Raw genomic sequence first — 21,953 nt, forward strand, 5'->3', positions numbered from 1 at the left:
AGGATCATATCCTGGCAGCAGCTCTGAAGGTCCAGGGGTCTCCTGCTGGGAGGGTGGTCACAGTCAGGCAGTGCCTGTGTGGGGAGAGCCAAGTCCAACCCACCTACCGTTTCTCCCATGGGCAGACATGGGTCTGCAAGGAGTGTGTCTCAGGCTCTTTGCCAGGCACAGCCATCCTTGCTCCACACCTGGCTCAGAACTACCAGGTCACAGGGGAGGGACTGAGACTGAATCCCAGAGTTATGGAACCCTCAGCCAAGTTGTCTGGGAGGGTCGCTAGGATTGGCTAGCAAGTAGAAAGCTCTAGAAGCTGGGAAAAATCTTGTAGCCACACTCTCATTTTTTCCTCCCTCCCCTGCCCCAAACACACATGTATACACACTGGAAGGCCCTCTGGGGCTGCACTGTGATCCCCACAAGTCCGTGTGCACGTCCTCACCCCACAGCTTAGATGTTGCTTAGATGTCATCCAGTGCAAGGAGTTCCGACATCAGGAGAGTCCAAGGGATGGTGGCCAAGGGCCCATGCAGACAGAGCCGGGGCAAGCAACTGCAAACTGCAGGCTCCAAGCAAGGATCTCCAGCATCAGAGGCTGTGGGACCCAGGCTGCCTCCACGTCTCACCCAGCTTCAAGTTCACATGCACCCTGGGAGGCAGCAGGTGAATGTACTTAGGTCTCTCTCTACCACCCACGTGGAGCACCTGCATGGAGCTCCAGGCTCTCAGCTTTCTCATGACCATTTGAGGAATGACCAGCAGAAAGAAATATCTATGTTCTTCAAATTATTTAACTACCCTGATGCTAAGGCCCCATATCACTGCATTTGGCTGCTCCATTTCCAACCCAGCTCCTTGCTAATGGCCTGGGAAAGCAGTGGAGGATGGCACAAGTGCTTGGTCCCTGAATTTACATGGGAGACCCAGATGGAGCTCTGGACTCCTGGCTTGGGTCTGGGCAAATCCTAGCCCTGTGACCATTTGGGGGAATGAACCAGAGGATGGAAGAAAGAGGGGCAGCGGTTGTGTGTGTGTATATGTGTCTTTCAAATACATCTTAAGTCCCTGAAGCTTCATCATGGCCACACTGACCCATGGTTGCTGGTGGGTGGGAAGGACGAGGAAAGAGGAGTCCCTCTGAGCTGCTGTGTGGTGTGCAGCTCCCAGCCCCCAACACAGAGCAACAGAGGCCCTGGAAGGAGCTGGTGTATGAGAGCACTCAGGGAGGGCTGCGGTGAGCTCAGCTCAGCCCAGACAGGCAATGCCTTCACCTGGCCCACTCTCCCAGCGCCTTCCCAGCTCTGCCACAAAAAAGCAAGTGTTTCTGAGGCTGAGACCGCAAGGACTGCCAGGGTGGACTTACCGGGAGTTAATGAAGCCTGGCTCCGGCCCCCAAGCTTGGCCAAGGTCCTGGGCCCCGTGTGTGTGTGGCTGTTATTGTACACTTGTTTTCTTAATGCAAGGAATCCTCACCGTAAGCTTTAAGCCCCACAAAAACCGGATGTGCCACTAAGGTTCACCAGACCCAAGAGGGAGGGGTGGCAGGGAGGGCATAGGGGATACCCTAAAGACTGCCTGGTACAACCAGGGATGGTGCCCATGCCCAGCAACAGGAAGGCCTCCAGGTCTTTCATGCCAGTACCCGCTCTGCCCAAGCCCATGTGGGACACAACCTCAATGCACACACACATAAGGAACTGACACTCTATCGGGTCTGGGAGGTCTGGGACTGCCCACTGCCCCTCAAACAAGGAGCAAGGAGTTAGAGTCGGCTACGGGTTAAACTGAATCCTCTGGAAAGATACAGGTCTCAACCCTCAGTCCCACCTAATGTGACTGGGTATGGGAAGAGAGTCCCTACAGGTGTCGCGAGCTAAAAGGAAGTCACCCTGGAGTAGGGTAGCACTCAGTCCAAGGCTACTGTCCTTCCAATGAGAGAAGAGTGCCACGGGCACATGGAGAGTTCCTCTGAGGATGGTGGCAGGGACTGACAACAGCCACCACCAGCTGTCCAGGGACCAAGGACTGCATCGGAACCACAAACTGGGAAGGGATGATGCTGCAAAGGGCACAGGGCCCACATACCCCACTGCTGGCCTCAGGTCCTAGAGACCAGCAGTTTCCACTGCTTCCAGCCCCAGCCACCTGAAGGAATGGACGCGGCTGGCCTCAGAGACTCCCCTGCAGGCAAGGGGAGCACCCTACAGCTGACCCCACTGCTCGTGGGATTCCCACAGCTGAGAATATTTATTTTCTTCTCCACACTCAGGTGCAGCTAGAGAGCAGGCAGACCCACATCAGCCAAGATCCCAGGGCAGGGCAGGGCAGCCAGGGCCAGACAGGACCCCTAGGGACCTGGAGCACTGCTGAGCAGGTCAGAGAACAGGGCAGGGCCTTAGTCCCTAAGGCGGGAGCCCCTTCACAGAGGACACAAGGGCGGCCTACAGACCCCTTGGGCATCACCACAGGGGAACAGCAAGGGGCAGGGCTGCCTCTGGTCTCTGGGGGACCAGGCTGTGGCCTGCGCTACGGTGGCTGACCAGGGCCGTGGTAAGGATGCAGAGGACTGGCTCTGCAGGGAGCCGCAGACCAGCCTGGAAGGTGGTGAGGAGAGCGAGGAGGAAGAGGGGGAGGTGGCAATGGTCATGCTGGTCATGGTTTCCAGCAAGGGCTGGACCCTAGCAGTGTCCAGGTCCCTCGGGATGTCACGCACCACCCAACGGATGTGCCGGCCGTGGTGGCCCAGGGCCCTGTGCCGCAGGAAGTCGGGCTGCTGGACCGCCACCAGCTCGCTGCAGTGCAGGCTCTGATAAACCTGAGGTGAGATCTGCGGGCACAGGAGGGACAGGTGGGCACCCATCAGGACTTACAGAAAGCAAGGGCCCAAGGTCTCCCTGTGGGCAGAAGGCTCCAGAGCTGTCACTCATGACCACAGCCAGGTGCCCCCAGACTGGCTCCACCCCTCCCAACACATGCTGAGGGCACCAAGGGAGCCCCCTAAGGTCAGCAACAGGACAGATCATCTCTTTGGTATGGGGGCACTGGATGGACCTCGAGTAGGGCCCTAGATAGAGCAAAGAGTCTCCCAGGCATGCCTCCTGCTTGCCAGCAGCTCCTTTCACACTAATCACCCCTCTACGCCCCCTCCAGGGAAATGGCAGCACAGAGAGCTGGGAGAGGAGGGGGCCTGCCCCAGCAAGAGGGAAAATGGGGCTCATCTGTGGTCCTGGGGAAGCCCCACTCCTCCTTCGACCCCCAAGTAGAGCCACACGCGCACCTCTCCCGCCTTCTAGGGTGCCTGGGGCCAGAGTCTGCTCACGAGAGTAAATGCACCTGACAAATGAGCAGTCAGAGACGGGGGTAACATCTAGTCTGCTCCAGGGAGAGACAGCCCAAGGAGCACTTCCTCTGCCCCCTGCCCCCAACACCCAGGGCTGGCAGGGCTGCCAGGCCAGCCCCATGCCTGAACTGTGTGCTCTGGGAATGCTGACATACAGTAACACCCTGCTGCAGGGCCACATGGTCACTGGAGGTCACCTAGCCTCCATCCAGCCCACCTGGTGCTTCATCCAGCTAAACGGCACAATGGTGGTCAGGCGTCTGGTGCCCCGCAGCTGCCCCTTGGGCTTGTAGGCTGCCCCCAGGACCTTGCTCACCTGCAGGAGTCACCAGCAAGAATGAAGGTTGAGAACTGGGTCCCTCCTGCCCTCCCCCACAACAACCCCCCACCGTGCAGCCTCACCTGCCTGCCCTTGGATTCCCACTGGTTCCAGCTGTCCTCAATGTCACTCGGGGAGCGTTCCTTGGTCCACGGGGACGTCAGGCATATTCTCCGCAGCCTGGCCCAGGCCTCCATCTCTGCATCCTCCCTTGCACTCAGCAGGTCCATCAGAACCACCTGCTCTCGTCGTTGGTACCCCAAGACCTCTGCGAGATCCCTATGGTAAAGGGTGCTGCTTACAAGAGGGCCCCTCGCGAAGCAGGGAGGCTCCCCCTTCCAAGGCCTCCTCCCCAACAATCTCACCTCTGCCAGCCACCACAAAGAGCCCAGACAGAACTGGCCAGTGAGTCACACTTCTCCCCCACCAATACCCACAGATTGGTCCTAAGCCCACCCCAAGGAGAAGCGCAGTGGGAGCTGAGACAGCCAGCCCACCTTGGGAAGGGGTGTGGCAGGAGCTGGGATGGCCAGGGAGCGGGCTTACTCACTGCAGCTCCGGGTGGGGGCTCTTGCTGACGGCAGCCACTGAGTCTGCCCTCACCTCGAGGGCTGCACCCTGCTCCTGGTCACCGTCCAGTGTGGCATCCTGGAGTCTCTTCCACAAACTCAGGCCAAACGTCCCTGTGATAGGACCAGATCCTACTTAGAAGGAAGACCAGCATAATGCCCCCACCCCACCTCTCAGCAGTCTGTTGGTGAGCCCTAACCCCTACTTCACATATTTATCCAAATAAATAAGTGCTCACTACATGCCAGGCATTAAGCTAGCTCCTCAACAGACATCAGGAGGATGCAGTCCTTAGGATATACCTGCCTCTCCTGCAAATAGAATTCTCCGTGGCAATGACTGAACAACTGTGGGAGAGCCAGTGTCCGGATGGGTTTCAGCCTACCTGGTCTACGCTAAGGGCCAGAGGTCCTGGGTGGAGCCTCAGCGGACACCTAGAGATCTCATGGCTTTAGAGCTTACCTAGAGACACCCACTTAGAAACCCCCAGGACTAGGCACACATCTGGAGGTCCGCAGGCCTTGGCACTCACCTAAAGGCCTCATAAGCTCAGTGTCCCAGAGGCCTCCTGGATTTGGCAGATTCCTAGAGGCTCCTTGGACTTGGTAGATGCCCGAAGGCCCTCCAGCCTTGGCCTAAGCGGTTAACAGGAGGCTAGAGGCCCCTGGCACACCTCCCTCACCCATCTACCCTTCCTAGTAACTGGGCCACCTCCTCCTCCTACCTACCCTTCCTGAAAAACCAATTCATTGTAAACTTAAGGAAATGGGTGGGCTACACAGTGCCTCCCAGCAATGTGTGTGATCTTAAGGTTGACTGGCTAGGCTCATAATGTGTAATATGTATTTATACCCTATAGAATTACTGTTGCTATCTGGAGATGTACATTCCTTACCCGACCTACATAAGCTTGTGTTTGGCTATTAATAAAAGGACAAGTTCACCATAACTGTTTCTGGTGACTTCTCTGCAGGTCAGGGACGGGCGGTCTACTGGCCAAAGAACCCTGCAAGCAACCTTCACTTGGGCTTCAGGAGGCTCATGTATGAAACAGTAATGGCAGTGCACAATTTGGGGTGGACATGGGGAGGAATGAGGCTGGAAGAGAAAGGAGATGGGGAAAACAAGAAATACCAAGTTCTGTTCCCAGGCAGGGCATGGTGAATGGTCGGTCATTCTCCCGCTGCAGAATTTTTAAAAATATTAATAACAAAATAGATATGTTACAAAGTTATCTTTTGGGGAAAAAATCACTGAAGTGCTATAGAAGCAATGAGGACTAGATAAGCTGCAACTCCAGAAGTACGATCTTTCCATGAAAAACAAAGCCTGGGAGCTGCCCTCTTCCCTGGAGGACACGCCCGAGTCTGTGCCTGGGGTAAGTGCCCGGGCTTGGCCCAAGCAGTAAAAGCTTCCAAAGAGCAGAGAACTGGCCAGAGTTCTGATAGCCATGACAGCTTACATGCAACAATTTTGGGAATTTTCTCTCTCCTTAGGTCACCCTGCCTTTCAAATAAATAAACTTCCCTCTCTCTCTCTCTCTCCCTCACTCACTCACTCATCCTCACCCTGGAAATCACCAAAGACAAAGATAGATATGTCCCAGGTCAAATCCTAACAGGATTAAGGCAGTCATCTCCACAGAGAGGGAAGAGCAGTAACAGTCTCCGTGTACACAGAGTCCAGGCTTGGCTCCTGTCGTCTCAGTCAACACATGTGACACGTGAACAGGCAGGAAGATGTAGCCAGTAACCCAAAGAGGAAATGGCTCTGCACTGACAGAGCAAGACAGCAGCAGGTGCGAGGCTGTAGGGAAGATGTCACCCACAGATGGACACAGCTTCTTGGCAGAATGAGTGTGAGGGAACTGTGCAGCAGTAAATGCCACACTTGTAAAAGGAGGAGCACACATTTGGGACAACAGTGAGGCAGCCCTTGGATGACCACATCCCATGACACAGTGCCTGGGGTGAGTCCCAGCTCCACCCCGACAACAGCAGGCAGCAGGGGATGGCATTGCCACCACCCACAAGGGCAGTCTATATTGAGTCCCAAGCTCCCAGCTCTGTCATGGCCCAGACCTGGCTGTTGCAGAAAGTCAGCAAACGGGAGACTTTGTCTGTCTGATGTCTTTTTCAGATGGATAAAAATTTTTAAATAAATTTAAAAAGAAATTGTTCAAATAAGTGACCTAATTTCAAACCTGAAGGAACTAGAGAAACAAACTAAGCCCAGAGCTAACATGTGGGGTGCACACCGGTAGTCCCTGGATGCTGGTTTCTGATCTTGGATGGCTGATGTCACACATGTTCAGTTTCTGCAAACACACCGGAAGCCGTGCCTTCTTGCTTTGTGTGCTATTCTTTTTGTATGTTACAACAATGGAGTTTATTTTTAAAACCAGAAGGAATGTGCCTTATTGGACATACGATCTGACACATGAGGCCTGGGAGCTGCCCTCTCCCACAGTGTGTTCTGGGCAGACAGGCAGTTGATGGAGGAATAGAGAGACTGCTGATGCATGACTGGACAGATTGACATTCAACACTACTGGGGCACAGCCAGCTGCAACGGCCCAAAACCCCCTCCCCACGGGGCAACAGGTCCCTGGCAGCTTAGGTTCTAATGGTGACAAGGACAAGGGGGGCCATGGGGCCTGGCTAAGCCTCAGCAAGACCCGTACCAATGGCATCACCGGACAGCTTCCAAGCCTTGACGTTCCGGTCCTGGCCGGCACTGATCACCAGCTGGAAGCTGTCCACGTACAGGATGTCAGTCACACTATCCACATGGCCCCTCCAGGCGATGAGAAGTTTGGGAGGAACCAGTGAGATGGTCTGGCCCATCACGACCTGCAAGCAAGAACACAGGAAACTATCCATATGAAGACCACAAGGGCTCATGGGAAGTACGCAGGTCTGGAAGCGAAATAAGGGTGCATGCATTTCTCCTGGGAGTAAATCTAGGCATGGAATGTCCAGGTCACAAAGCAGGCATATATTCAACTTTAGTAGCTGCCGTTAGTAGGTCTCCATAATGATTCGGCAATTGCCATCCGCTCCCAGCAGGGGGCGTTCCAGTGGCGCTGCCAACATTCGCTACCATCTGTCCTTACACAGTCATGTTCATTCCGGTGGATATGCAATGGATTCATTTTGTGGCTTCAACATGAAAAGCTGCTCAACTTCACGGGTTATCAGGGAAATGTCAAGTGATTTCCGAGCCATGTAAATGTACAGCACTTGTTAAAAGCACATATATATTCTGGTTTTTTTTCCTTTTTTTTTTTTTTTTTTTAAGAAATCATGTTTCCAGGAGTCCTTATTGCAAAAAATCCAAGTACATGAAAGAATGTGTGTGTGTGTGTGTTCTTGTGTTTCCTGGCTAATGAAAACCTCTGGTTGGCACAGGTTCTCTCACTTCCTTGACAGCCATGAACAGGAAACACCAAAGATTTACAATCCCAGGAGGGAACCATGGCCCTGGCGCTAAAGTGGGGCTCGAAAGCACACAGTAACCTGCAGGGATTCCTACCTCCTTTTCCTTCAGAGGAACATAGTACGGGGTGCTGATCTGCAGCCTTTTAGGAATCAGGACCCGGAACTTATTCTCAGCTTCAGAAACAGAACTGCTCATCCCAGCTTGGCCAACGAATAGGCAGTAATCCTTGATGTCCCAGATCTAGGCAAAAAGTTTAGGTTTGTGGCCACACACCCCTTGATAAAACCGCAACTGGAGCCATGGGCCCCTTACAGGATGTTCCTGTCCATGCTGGAGGCACACCTGGGAAACGTCACCACTCAAGGTCTGAGGGTCCACTTGGTTAATAGGCAGGGTATGACCTGCCTCATGTTCCCCCAACAACCAGCACAGAATCAGCTCTGACACCACTGATCACAGGTTCCGTACAAAGCAGAGTGACAGGGACGGAGCATGGGCCTCACTGGGGAAGGCCCCTCACTCACTGACCTGGGATACCAGCGCAGGAAGGGACCCCTAATGAAATCTACAATGCCTCCAACCCCACTGGGGCCATGCTTGAACAGCAGAGGTGGCCAGATGCTCAGCAGGCACCAGTCCTGGCCCTGAATGCCCATTCTGCCTCAGTGTGCAGCATAGGCCCTCAGCCTGATGCTGCCTTACCTTGATGCTGCCTTTACAATCTCCCGTGATGAGGATCCAGTCATTCTCATCTGTGGCCATGGCGCCCACCACAGTATTCTCGTGGTCTTTGAGTTCCACAGGGAACTTGCCCAGGAGGCCTCCGTTGCCATGGATGGACCAGGCATAGATGAACCCATCCATGCAGCTGCTCAGCAAGGCGGCTGTGTGCGGCAGGCGAGGCCTGGTCTGCAGGAAGATTATCTGCGCACGAGAGAGGTGGGCCCAGCTCAACAGGGCTCCAATCGGAGCATACCCAAGTCATCACCACACGTGGCTAGGGTACCCAGAGAAGTCACCATTTCTACCTGGTCCCCAATTCCAAGACGCCCAGTAGGAAGGATCCCAGTGATAGCGTCCCTCATCCCTAGCAGTGACAAGGAGCGCCACACCTGACTAGGATCCCTTGAGGATAGGGGGTTTACGTCCTGTTTACTCCTGCAGCCTCAGTAACTACAACAGGGTCTGACATACAGTGCACGCCTGATGAGTGAAGACACAAGAAGCTTGACCTGTCCTAGGGCTCCAACGCCTCAGACTCCACCTCCACCCAGAGCACTCAGCAGACGCACTCCCCTTCATGTTCTCGCCCATCTGCACTGAAGCACCCCAGTGTTCCAGCCAATGCAAGGAAAACATTTGAGCCAATTTTCGTTCAAGTCTGGCTTTGGTCATGCCCTTCACTAACCTCTCTGCTCATGCGCACCTTACATGTCTCTCTTGTGACCTCTGCAGAAGCCACGGTGGGAGGAGGAGAAAAGACCACCTGCCTGGCACTGGCATCGGTGGCGCAATCAGAGTGGCAGAGAGCGTCAGGCTTGGCAGGGGAAACAGATGGCTTCCTCATGCCTGCCAAGGGGGAACTTAGAGCATCTCCAGAATATGTTGTCAAATAACCAGGGAGCCTCACTGACCCTTAGAGTCACAGGGATGCTTGCATCCAAAACACCTGAGCCCCAGATTTGAGGACATGCCTGCTGAATTCTACCAAGTGTTTAAAGAACTAACAATAGCCATCAAAACATTTCCAAAAATTTCAAGATCGTAACAAACAAATCGTAACGCATCTCATAAGGCCAGGAACTAGGCCAGTACCAAAGGCAAAGGCACTGTAAGAAAACTGCAGAGAGACCAACATTCCATGCCGAACAGCTCTGTCAGAAATCCTCCACCATGACCCAGAAAACTCAAGTTAGCAGTATGTTAAAAGGATTACACACAGAGGCCAAGAGGGGTTCACTCGTGGGATACAAAAATAGCTCACTACGGGAAAATCAGTCCATGTAACACACCACATGGAGAAGAAACCAGCAAAACTCACATGACTTAACAGATTCAGAAAAAAAGCAATTGACAAAAATTCAATGTTATGATAAAAAAAAAATACTCTATAAACTAGGTCCAGACGGAAACTACCTCAACTCAATAAAAGCCAAATGAGAAAATAAATCTACAGCAAAAATCACTTTCAACAGCATAAAGATTTAAGCTTTTTTTTCTCTAGGATCAAAATGAGCAAGACAAGGACACGCTACCATCACTTTTTATTAAACAGAGTACTAAAGATTCTAGCCAGAGCACTTAGCCATAAATGGCTAAAAAGCAGAAGCAAAATCACCTCTGTATGCAGACGACATGGTCTCATAGGTAGAAAACTCCATGATTCCACCAAAAAAGAAAAATATATATGGCTAGAGCTAAAAAATGGATTCTGCCAGGTTGTAAGATATGAAGTATATACAGACAGGCCCACACAGCCTGCTTTCCTAGCCCCAGCCTATCTGCCCACCACCAGCTCCATTGCACGTATTCCCTGGCTTACACGCCTGCCCACCCCCAGCTCCATCCCACGCACACCCTGGCTTACACGCCTGCCCACCCCCAGCTCCATCACATGCACACCCTGGCTTGCACGCCTGCCCATCCCTAGCTCTATCACATGCATGCCCTGGCTTGCACACCTACTTTCTCCACCGATGCGTTGGACTGCAGTAACTTCTTCTTCTGGAATTCTCCTCTTTTCCTCTCAGCCTCTTTGTAGAGAGACTGTTTGCCCCGGAGTACAGATGTCACCCTCATCCTGCCAGCACTGAAGGAGGCCTGCAAAGAGTAATGGGTGTCCCAGGTTCCCCTGAGTGTGCTCCGTTCCCCACAGGGACAGAAAGGAGAGGTGTACAGCAAAAGAGCGCTCTGCCAGCACCCCTCTGTGGACATACTGTCGTGGAGAAGCTGACAGACACCCAAGTGAGCCTTGGACTTTAGGATGTTCTGATGCTAGGGACTCTGTCAGCAAGCAGCAATTCAGAGGAGACTTGAGTTTGTCCTAAGGGTGAGGCTATCTCTCTTTCCTGCCCCTCCTCCCTGGAGCATCTCAATGCAGGAACATATAACCCTGCTACTTCAAAGACCCTGGGACTGGCCTGAGCTAAGAGTGACGCAGCTCCCAAAGCGCCACTCACTAACAGACCACAAGGGAGTTAGGTCTAGCCAGTGGGATGCCTGGTCTGCACTAGGGGGAGGAAGCATCTTGCCCAAGTTCCCCCTGGGGCAGGAACCAGCCACCAGACTGCTCAGAGCCTGAGGCCAAACATTGAGGAGGAAAGGGAAGCTCTTTCTCCCTGCTGCCCCGAAAAAGTGGGCTGCTGGTTGCTCCTGGAAGGCATCATTCCAGGGCAGACTACGGGGTTCATGGCAGGGCAGAAGGTGGATCTCCTGAGCCTGAGCCTTAGACTTTGGCAGCCTCGGCTCCAAGGAGAGAATGTTGCAGGCTCCCCCCAGCCTCCTGCCACCAGTGCTCCCCTCGTACCTGGGACAAGGCCACGGCCAGGGCTCAGGCTCAAGTTTGAGGGCTGAGAAAGCAGCCCAGGAGCTAAATGCAATCCTAAGTTTTCGGGTCTATCCCCTTCTGTCCTTGCCTCTAAGCCTTCAGACTTTCAAGCCCAGAAATGCCTGCATACTGGGAAGAACTGCGGTCAGGCCTGAGCAGCATGGGGAGGCGGCAGGTAAGAGATGGTGGGCTAAAGGCAGGGTTCCCCTGCCTGGCCCAGCAGGCTGGCAGACCTAAAGGGAAACAGCACACCCTATGAGAAGATCAAAGTGGGCTGGCAGGCAGCTGGATGAAGGGCAGACAAGTGGGCAGCTAGGAGGGCAGGTGGCCGGGCGGAAGGGCGTTCTGCTGCACCCACCTGCTGGACAATGGCCTTTTCCCGCTCCTTTTCTTTCCAGTGTCTCATCACAGGTGGTGCCGACATAAGGTTCCGTCGCAGGACTGCGCTGGTCGCAGTCTTGGTACCAGGGCCTGTGAGCTTCCTGGGGACCTTGTGCACCCATACCTTCTGCTCAGCACAGGACGCGTCAGTTCTGTGGTCCTCAGACAGGCAGCTGTCCACTTCCTGTACCTGCACCAGGCAGAGGGGCAGCCCCTACAATGTCAGTGTCCTGATGCAAAATTCCAAACCATTTCAACCCAAAGTCAGCACTGGAGGCCTCCCACTACCCTCACACAGTTTCTAGCCACCCCTACCCCGGGGCCACCACTAACGCCCCATGTGCCCTCAGGCAGGACCCAGTCTCCTAATTTGCAAGATGGATGGTGTTCCCAATGACCTCGGAGGTATACCCTTAACAGAAGACCACAGTGAAAACCAGAAAAAACACTGAACTCACTGCAGGCAGCCCATCCACCAGAAGCCCTCACTGTGGCAGCTTCCAAGAACCACGTACCTCTAACACACTGGGAAAATCACAGTACGAGGTGATGGTCCCAAGTTCCACCCACCTTTTATCTGTTAATGTATTGCACTGTGTGATGGTTTTCCAAGTCCCTGCCCTGGACACAGAATGCAACAGCCATCTGGGTGAGATGGCAACCACCTTGGAGACCCAGCTGCTTGCTAGAGAGGACAGGATAGCCACCATCGGGCTCTGGAGTCACACAGGCAAGTGTGCACCCAACCTTCTTGGCTGTGTGACCTTCATCAAGGTGCTTAACCTCTCTGTGCCTCTGTTTCCCCAGCTGTCACATGAAGGGAATCCTCGAAACTGCTTAACTCCCATCCCGCTACTTCCCAGGGCACTCCCCACGCCCATGCCTGACAGCCACAGGACAGGACTGCCCACTCCTACAGGCCACACCTTCTTGGGCTGCAAGGGCAAAGGGCTCTTGGAGGCATTGAAGTTGAAGATGGGTTTGTACATGTTGGTGTTCCAGAAGAGGATGTCCCCGCTGTAGGAGGAGGTCCCCAGGAACTGATTCTGGTACTTGGCCAAACTCAGGACATCCTCTTTGTGGAAGGTCTGCCACTGGGAGCACAGGATCATGTGTTTGGTCTTGTGGAACCTGTGAATATGGCCAAGGGCACGCGGGCTGAGCACACAGCCTTGGCGCGCTGTGGTTGGGGGGCGGGGGACACTGCAAACCCTTAGAGGACTGGGGAGCAACTCCAAGGGTCAAGCTTTGCCTTGCTGACTCATTCACTCTGTGCCCACCAGCAAGCCCCTGTCCTGGGGTCTTTACACAAACTAATCTTATAGCTGCATTTTAATCTCCCACACTCAGATGATAGGGGAGAATTAAGGTTTAGAAGGGAAATCAGGGCTCGCCCAGAGGCACCTTACACACGCTGTGTCCTTGCGGTTCACATATCCATCCTCCTCCTCCCTCTCTAAACCACACTCCACCCATCCCAGGCTCAGTCAGGTCTGGTCAGCCCACAGATGACCTAGCACTCAAGGCATCCCATAATTATCAATGCAATAATTCGATTACTGCTGGCCCCCCGACACAGAGAATCTGAGTTACTCCCCCACATTCAAATCTCCAGACCCAATCCTTGCTGAGAGAGAAGGCAGCGGGGGGCTTTTTGAGGGGGAAGGAATGAGAGCAAAGCCCCCCTAAAGGGTATCTGCATCCTGTGAGAGACCTCTGAGAGTCCCCCTGCCCCTCTGGGCCTCAGCAGAGGACAATGAAAAGCTGGCCGTCTCCAAGCCGGATCTGCCTGCACCTTGCTCTGACACTTGTCTCCAGAGCTGAAAGACGTCTGTTCACCCGCTCCATGTACTCTGCAGCAGCAAGCAGCCTGAGAGGGCCAAGACAGAAGCATGACAAGAGGCAAGGCGCGGCTGTCTCACACACGCGCACACACACACACACTCTGCCCAGCATGACAGAAGCAGCTGTGAGGCTGGGTATTGGGGAAAAGATGGGAATGGTTCTGAGATGCAGGCCAGAAAAAGCTGATGCTGCCCTGCATGGCCCGTTCAAGGTGATTCTGGGGAAGAGTCCAAGGGAGAAGAAAACTATGGAGAAACCTCAGTCATCGCTGAGGACACCTGAACAATCCTGGACAGGATGTTGGTGGGACTGTGGCTGGAAGAAGTCATTGATTGTCAGGAGTGCCAGATGCCAACAAGGCCTGTGGAGGCACACAGACCACATGTGTCACGGGTTCATGGCTGCAGAGGGATTGCTCTCACAGTACCTCGAATCCCACCCTAAGTTAGATGACATTTTGTTGAGACTTTGGGCCTAGATTTTAAAGCCAATGCCCAGCACAAATGGTTCAGTGGCTAAAGTCCTTGCCTTGCATGTGTGGGATCCCATATGAGTGCCAGTTAGTATCCTGACCACTCCACTTCCCATTTGGTTCCCTGTTTGTGGCCTGGGAAAGCAGCAGAGGATGGACCAAAGCCTTGGGACCCGGCACCCACAAGGGAGACCCAGAAGAAACTCCTGATTCCTGGCTTCAAGATCAGCTCAGCTCCTGCCATTGTGACCACTTGGGGAATGAACAAGCAGATGGAAAATCTTTTTCTCTGTCTCTCCTTCTCTCCTTAAAATATGCCTTTCCAATAAAAATAAATAAATCTTTAAAAAAAAAAAAAGGCAATGCCAGAACAAGCTAAGACATCTGGTGATATTGCAATGGAATGTCTTGCATGTGAGCAGGATGGGCATATGATATAATTCTACAGACTGACTTTTATATTCTCCCCCAAAGTCACATACTGAACATAATAATGTTCAACATGAGGCTACCTGGAGGTGATTAGAGCACATGCAAAAGAGGCGCAGTGTGAGCCCTGGCCCTTCCCCCGCACGAGAACACACGGCCAGCTGAACCGGGAGGTGGGCCCTCATCACACGCCAAGTCTGTTGACACCCTGATCTTGAACTTCTCAGCCCCGAGTACTGTGAAAAATCAGTTTCTGTGGTTTACACACTCACCCACTCAGCTACCCTCTGTCACAGCGGTGTAAACAGAGACAGTACCCCCACTGAACAAGATGTCCAGTAAGACACAGACTCTCATTCTTACGTATCCCCAGCCCCGGCCCTGAGCAAACAGCCAAGACACACTGCCTCAAAGGGCAGTTGAGCAGAGAGAGGCCCAGCCACCGAGCACCATGAACTTCCTGTATTTGCAGATCCAACCACAGGAAATCTAGAGAGAGAGGGCCCATCTCTGGTCAACTGCCCTTAGGAAAATACCTTGCCCACTTGCAACTCACATGAAATTTGTGATTCTCTTACTCCAGCCCGTAATGTAGTACGCTTTGTTCATGTGGACGATTCCACTAATCTGTTGAGAAGGAAAAGAACACAGAATTCTGAAGCCCCTCTGAGCAGATGGCTCCGGACTTCTGGTGTCTTCCAAAATGTACCAGGACCCCAAGCCTCAGCTGGGGTGAAGCTTCTTGGAGTTGATAGCATCATCAATTCTCGTACCACTTACCTCATCCGATGGACACAGACCACGAGATGAACTTAGATGAGGGAGACAAGTTAGACCGAAGGGGGATAACCAGGAAGCAGACACATGACCTGGCTTAACTGCTCTGGGCTGGGGTGCTCAACCCCTCAGCTTCTTGGCTCTGGCTGAGTTGGTTAAAAGACCACACCAGGGCCTGGTGCAGTAGCTTAGCAGCTAAAGTCTTCACCTTGCACACACCGGGATCCCATATGGGTGCCAGTTCTAATCCTGGCATCCCCACTTCCCATCCAGCTCCCTGCTTGTGGCCTGGGAAAGCAGTAGAGAAGGGCCCAAAGCCTTGGGACCCTGCCCCCATGTGCGAGACCCAGAAGAGGCTCCTGGTTCCTGGTTTCAGATCGGCTCAGCTCCAGCTATTGCTGCTGATCTTTCTCTCTGTCTCTCCTCCTCTCTGTATATCTGATTTTCCAATAAAAATAAAATAAAATAAAATAAATCTTTAAAGGATCGCACCATAGGGGTTAAGGTGGTGGGTTCATATCCCAAAGTGTGACTGCTGGGTTGTCTCTGGGCCACACCCACCGAATGTTCCAATAATCCTCTTAGGTATTTCCCAAATGAAGGTGGGCAAAGGTGACTCCCTGCCCTCACTGCTGGAAACAACTCACAGCTCCAATGTGTGGGACCGAAGGTACTGACAAATCACAAAGCAGCAGTTGCGTCTGCAGGCCCTGCTAAGACCAGGCTGCCAGACACACAGAGGAAGTGTGAGCAGGGCACACAGCCTCTCGGAGATACATGACAAACAGCACTGGTCCTGCCACCCATGGGAAAGACTCCCTCGGTTGCAGGCTCCCGGCTTCGGCCTTGCCCAGCTCCAGCTGTTGTGGGTGTTTGAGGAAGAATCAACCAACAGCAAACCTCTCTCTGGCTCTGGGTGCACATGCATGTTATATCCATCTTTCAAATAAAATTAAAACATCCAATGTGTCCCCAGGTCACGGGAGCTGCACGCCGCTCCTCCAGCTGCCAGGGCAGACTGACCTCCAGCTGGTCGGGGTTGGGGAAGGTCAGCAGGCACTCGCCAGTGCTGTAGTTCCACATCCTCATCGTGCCATCTCGCAAACCCGTGAGTAGGCACCGCTCCGACTCGTCCAGGGCCATGGCGGTCAGCTCCACTTGCTGGGCTCCATGCACAGAGAACTCCACTATCCTCCTGCCCGTCGTGACCTCCCACACGTACACTGTGCCATACAGGCATCCGCTCACCACCTGCGAGGAGGAGGAGGGGAGCACAGCACCTAGGGCTAAGCAGAGGCCAGGGCCTTCCCTGCCTGGGGCAGCAGGAGCAGTTCCTAAGACAGGCCTGCCTCAGCCCCGAGCCTTGGGGCAGTGCAGCCCAGCACTGCTCTGGCAGCACTGTGGTATAGCAGACAAAGCCAATGCCTGCAGCAACCATATCCCATATGGATACTGGTTCAAGTCTCGCCTGCTCCACTTTTAATTCAGCTCCATTCTAACGTGCCTGAGAAAGCAGAGGAAGACAGCCCAAGTGCAGGGGCTCCTGCCACCAGGTGGGAGACTTGGATGAAGCTCCTGGCTCCAAGCTTCTGCTTTACCCAGCTCAGGCTGTTGGGAAGTTGAAGATGGAAAATCTTTATTTTCTCTCTCTCTCTCTCAATCTCTCGATCTCTCTGCCTCTTTCCCTCTGTCTTTTAAATTAAAAAAATCTTTAAGACAGCGAGAGAGCGACATCTCAAAGGTGGTACTTATCGGAATCTATTCAGAGAAAATAATTCCTAATTCAGAAAAAGACATTTGCTGAATCATCCTTAATGATGACAAAACAAAAACCGAACCAAGTCAGAGATAAACCAGGCGCCCCCTAGGCAGGACAATTACACTGCACAGCAGCAAGGCACTGCTCCAGACCAACCCTTCCCACTGAAAATACTGAGCAAACCCTGGGAAACTTAAACAAGAAACAACCAAAGGAAGCAAAGCAACTTGGAGAGCAATGAGAGGCAGAGGAAGTGGGAGCCAGGGTTGGGGGAGGAGCCCCTGTCTGCCACAGACCAGGGCTCAGTTAAGATGCCCACAAGGAGGGGGTGGGTACCCTGGCCCCCTCCCTGACCCCATTGCACAGAAACACTGCCTGGTGCCCAGTCACTCCGTCCTGGTCCAGGTGCTCCCATCCTCCCCACAGTGAACAAAGCCAAGCAATGGCAAGTAGAGCCCAACAACAGCAGCCTGGCGGGGGGAGGGTGTCTCAGGAAGACCCTGTAGCTAGCATTGCACCCCATGTAAAGCGGGGGGTGGGGAACCAAAGCACAACTGCCACAGGAAGAGGAGCTGGGTACCCCAATGTCCAGTGAGTAGAGCTCTGGTCTGATCTCGTGTTGTGCAGGCCTGCTTCTGCCTCCCTCCCACTGCCCGCAGCACCAGCATCACGGCTGTAAGGGGTCCCTGCGATGTCACCTGAAGCCCACCGCTGCCTAGCTGCAGACCTAGGCCCCCAGAGCAGTCCCCGTCCCCTCCCCACTCCATGCCACTGGAGGCCACTTACCTGCCTAAAGGTCTTGCTGTAGAGGACAGCGCACAGGGGCGCCCCATGAGTTGTGATCTTCCCTGATTTCACAGGCCCCTGGGCCTCCAAGTACCCTTTGAGGATCCCAACCTGTAGATGGGTAGAGAGCAGACAGTCACTGAGGCCCCCGGTGAGCAAGCCCAAGTGGATCCCAACTCCCCGCTAAGTCACAATGTCATAGAAAAGATGGTCCTACAACAGTGCTAAGACAGCTAAAGGAACATGGAACAGGGAATCGGGGCAGGCTTCCCAAAGGGAGGAGAGGCAGAAGGACGGTCAGGTAGGGAGAGTGTAACAGTTGGCAGGAGGATGGTGGGAGGGAGACGGCCTCCCTCAGCAGGCCCCGGAGGGCAGGAGCTTTGTGCAGTGGGTCATCGGCATCCCCAGCTGCTGCGCCTCCACCTACCCACTCCCTCCCAAAGCTGAACTCACTGAGAAGGTAGTACAGATGAGAGCCCCGGCCTCGCTGTAGAAGTAGGCGCTGGTGATGGGACAGTTGCCCAGGGCAAAAAGCTTCCCACAGAAGGATTGGAGGCAAACGTAGTCCTGTATGTCCCATATTCGGACATTCTGGGGTGAGAAACAAAGAGGTGCGGCTAGTGCCCAAGGCCACATGATGCTCCCGTGAGCAGGGCAGCTGAGCTGCCGAGAGAAGGGTCTGGGCTCTTACACTACACACCGTGTGCTGGACACGGCCCCTCTCCTTGGCCACCAACTCTCCTCGATGGATGAAGGGACTTAGGCTCAGAGAAGGGAAGGAACTGACCCAAGGACACAGGGCAAGCCCCTACTTTCCACCCAGTGTTCTACATCAGGGCACTGGTTCCAGTCCCGGCTGTTCCACTTCCAATCCAGCTTCCTGCTAATGCACCTGGGACAGCGGTAGAGCATGGTCCATGTCCTTGGATCCCTGCATCCAAGTGGGAGGCCTGGATGGAGTTCCAGGCCTCTGGCTTTGGCCTGGCTCAGCCCTGGCTATTGTGGACATTGGGAAGTAAACTAGTACATGGAAGAGTTCTATCTTCTCTCCTGTGTGTCTACCTTTCAAGGAAATAAATAATGCATCTTTATAAAAATTAGTTTGGGCCTCCAGGGTGAATCCCCTGGGCACCTCCTCTAGGCTTGCGGGGTGAACTTGAGTTGGCAGGCAAGGAGGGTACCCACCCCTCCAGGCCTCAGCCCCCAGGCTGGCTGAGCTGCAGCATTTCCCCCTGAACTCCCAGGACAGGGCAGTAGGGGGCGCTGCAGAGGTCAGGCACCTTGTCCTTGGAGATGCTGATGAGGATGCTGCTGTTCTTGCTGCCCACCATGATGTGTGTCACTGCGGTGCGGTGTCCCTTCATCAGCCACACGGGCTTTTTGGCCATGAAGGGGTTCCACAAGCGGATGTCGGGGTCATAGCCACCAGTCACTGGGATTGACAATTGGGGATCAGCCACCTGGAGCTTCCACTGGGGCCAGGCCACTGACACTAACCAGGCCTGTGGGGAAGGGATGGGGCAGTCGCTCCCCTGACCCCACCATCAGCACCCCTGCCCTGGTGCCCATGAGCAGGGATGCCAGCACTGGCAGGGGAGGCCAGAGGTCGCTGCGGCCAACCTTGCAGGATCAGCAGCTCTACAGGAAGGTGACTCACCCAGGAAGTTCTTGTCCGGGCAATAGTCAAAGCAAAGAATTCCCTTCCTTAAATTCAGCACTGACAACCTAGAGCAACAAGAGGAGGAGGGCCGCAGGGCTGAGAGCAGCACCCCTAAGTGCTGTTACCCTGGTGGGCACTCCTACCAGGCCTCATTGCCATGGAAAGTGTCCTCCCCCACACAACACCAGTCAAGGCAAAGAGAGGCCCCTAGGGCCAGTGAGGGCCGTGTGCTTGCTGGGGGCCATCTATGTGTGGGGGACACCTTGGGATCACCAGCTGGCTCCCACAACAAGGACAGCACAACAAACAGAGCTGGAGGACCAAGGCATGGGGTTTGCAGGTGAGGGCCAGCAGCTGCCCACACAGCTGTGTCCTCTGCCCTGCAACATGCACCTGCTGCCCAGCTCTCCTTTCAGTCCTTGAACTCCGCCCTCCATCACAGCACATCCTCTGACTGCGCTGTCCCATTGGGGCCTGGACCCACACCACCCTGGCCACAGCTCCTGCTATCCAGAGGGACCCCAGATCCACCCCTGCCAACCTCCCCACATAGCCATGGCCCCTGTCTGGTCCAGGCGCCTTCACTTCCCTGTCAGATGAACCGCTGGGTTCTCATCTTGTCTCACTCCCCTCCATCTCTTCTCCCTTCTAAGCCGCAAGAATCTCTCCAGAACTCAAAGTATCAAGAATCTTTCCAAGGGGTGGCTCCATGGTTTAGCCGATAAAACCACCACCTGCAGTATGTGGGTGCCGGTTCAAGTCCTGACTTCTTCATTTCTGACCCAGCTCCCTGCTAAGTGACTGAGGAAGCAGTAAAAGACACCTCAGTGCTTGGGCCTCTGCACCGACAGGAGAGACCTGGAAGAAGCCGCTGGTACCACCCCTGCCCCAGCCCCAGGCATTTGGGGAGTAAAGCAACAGATGAAAGAGTCTCTATCTATCTTTGCCTTTTAAATAAATAGATACGTCTTTAAAGAGAAGGATCTATCAAAGCCTGAATATTCTCAGAGCAGATACATCTCCCCCACACCTGTATACAAAGGAATATGCTGGAAGAATGGTCACAAGAATGTAGGTGGGGACCTGGCACAGTAACCTAGTGGCTAAAGTCCTCGCCTTGCACAAGCTAGGATCCCATATGGGCACCGGTTCTAATCCCATGGCCCCGCTTCCCATCCAGTTCTCTGCTTGTGGCCTGAGAAAGCAGCCAAGGACGGCCCAAAGCCTTGGGACCCTGCATCTGCATGGGAGACCCAGAAGAGATTCCAGGCTCCTGGCTTTGGATTGACACAGCTCCAGTTGTTGTGGCCACTTGGAGAGTGAATCAGTGAACAGAAGTCCTTCCTCTCTCTTTCTCTCCTCTTCTCTGTATACCTGACCTTCTCCTCTTCTCTTATATCTGAATAAATCTTAAAAAAAAATGTAGGTGGAATTTTTTTGGGCCCCCACAGGAATACCAGTGGTACAGACGAGAAGCTCCTGGCTCAAGTGTCTTCCCCCAGTCTGGAAATGGCAGGAGTGTGCATGAGCAAAGACCCAAAGAGGGACATGATGGTCAGTGACAAGTCCGGCAGGGTGGCAGACATAGGTGGCTTTGACCAAGGAAAGCCAAGACCAACTTCCAACTGTGTCCCTGAGCAGGTGCCAAGGAAGCAGAAATCGGCAGCCACAGGAAGAGCTTGGGGAGGGGAATGCTTTAAGCTGGGGCAGGCAGCAGAGAGGCAGCAGGGCCTGGATCACACTTTGCAGGCCCCTAAAGGCTCCACATGGCTCCTACTGAGTCAGTGCTGCAGAAGGAACTGTGCAGGGAGAGGTGGTCAGAGGGGCCCGGAGTGAGGCAGCTAAGAAGGCCACTGCCAGCAAGGCAGGGGGAGATGACAGGTGCTGGCGGCAGAAGTGAGAGGAAAGGAAGCAGAGGAGGTATTGCAGGCCAGCCCACACATTCAACACTCGCTCATGTCACCCCCAGCCCTGCTCCTCCATTCAACTGATCCAAGCTCCAATCAGTAGAACTCAGATAAGGCTGGCTCCAGCATAACTGGACCTTCAGGCCCACCCTGCCTTGGAATCTCAGGGCCACTCCAGAGGCAGAGTTCAGGTTGGCAATGCCAGACCCCAACTGCATCTCCTAGAGAAGCAGCAGCAAGAACAGGAAACCAGTAAGTGGTCGATGGTGCCACCTGCTGGCCAATGCTCTATACTGCATACAGACAAGAAGGAAAAGATGTGAGTGTAGTTATGAAAATATTCTCCCCACAATAAATCCCCAGTTCCTCCACCTCCACTCCACTGGCCAATTCCAGGCCACTGTCACATTACCTGGGTTACTGAAATGGCATCGTCGCTGGTGTCCCTTCACTACTGCCTGGACACACAGAGCCGGCTTGTGACATGCTGGAACTGCATTTAGATCTGGATATATTGTGTGATACTGCAGAAACAGTAACCTGGGCATCTAATCTCATCAAATGCTTAAGTGATTTTGGGACTTTATGCTAGTGTGTGTGTGTGTGTGTGTGTGTGTGTGTGTGTGTGTGTGTGTGTGTGTGTATTTGAAATTTTCATAGTCAAGTGGAAGGAGGGGATGCAGAAGAGTACAGCAGATAAAACAAATCAAATGCCCTGAGCAG

General features: G+C 53.8%; 1 protein-coding gene across 1 annotated transcript in view; it reads right to left on the minus strand.

The window, feature by feature from the left end:
- Positions 1 to 2,243: 2,243 nt before the first annotated feature.
- EFCAB8 (EF-hand calcium binding domain 8) overlaps positions 2,244 to 21,953 on the minus strand; it is a 38,545-nt gene continuing 18,835 nt past the window's right edge. Inside the window, exons 12-27 of the mRNA XM_040981639.1 lie at positions 19,321 to 19,388; positions 18,944 to 19,095; positions 18,117 to 18,254; positions 17,664 to 17,774; positions 16,142 to 16,369; positions 14,898 to 14,968; positions 12,522 to 12,726; positions 11,573 to 11,785; positions 10,353 to 10,487; positions 8,370 to 8,591; positions 7,761 to 7,907; positions 6,910 to 7,078; positions 4,207 to 4,339; positions 3,740 to 3,935; positions 3,555 to 3,653; positions 2,244 to 2,824 (exon numbers count right to left, since the gene is read on the minus strand). Of these exons, the coding sequence (XP_040837573.1) occupies positions 2,417 to 2,824; positions 3,555 to 3,653; positions 3,740 to 3,935; positions 4,207 to 4,339; positions 6,910 to 7,078; positions 7,761 to 7,907; positions 8,370 to 8,591; positions 10,353 to 10,487; positions 11,573 to 11,785; positions 12,522 to 12,726; positions 14,898 to 14,968; positions 16,142 to 16,369; positions 17,664 to 17,774; positions 18,117 to 18,254; positions 18,944 to 19,095; positions 19,321 to 19,388 (2,695 nt within the window). The 3' untranslated portion in view covers positions 2,244 to 2,416. The remainder of the gene's footprint in view (positions 2,825 to 3,554; positions 3,654 to 3,739; positions 3,936 to 4,206; positions 4,340 to 6,909; positions 7,079 to 7,760; positions 7,908 to 8,369; positions 8,592 to 10,352; positions 10,488 to 11,572; positions 11,786 to 12,521; positions 12,727 to 14,897; positions 14,969 to 16,141; positions 16,370 to 17,663; positions 17,775 to 18,116; positions 18,255 to 18,943; positions 19,096 to 19,320; positions 19,389 to 21,953) is intronic.

The sequence above is a fragment of the Ochotona curzoniae genome, unplaced genomic scaffold (assembly GCF_017591425.1).
Source record: "Ochotona curzoniae isolate NIBS_2020 unplaced genomic scaffold, NIBS_Ocur_1.0 contig_3520, whole genome shotgun sequence".
NCBI classification, from domain to species: domain Eukaryota; kingdom Metazoa; phylum Chordata; class Mammalia; order Lagomorpha; family Ochotonidae; genus Ochotona; species Ochotona curzoniae.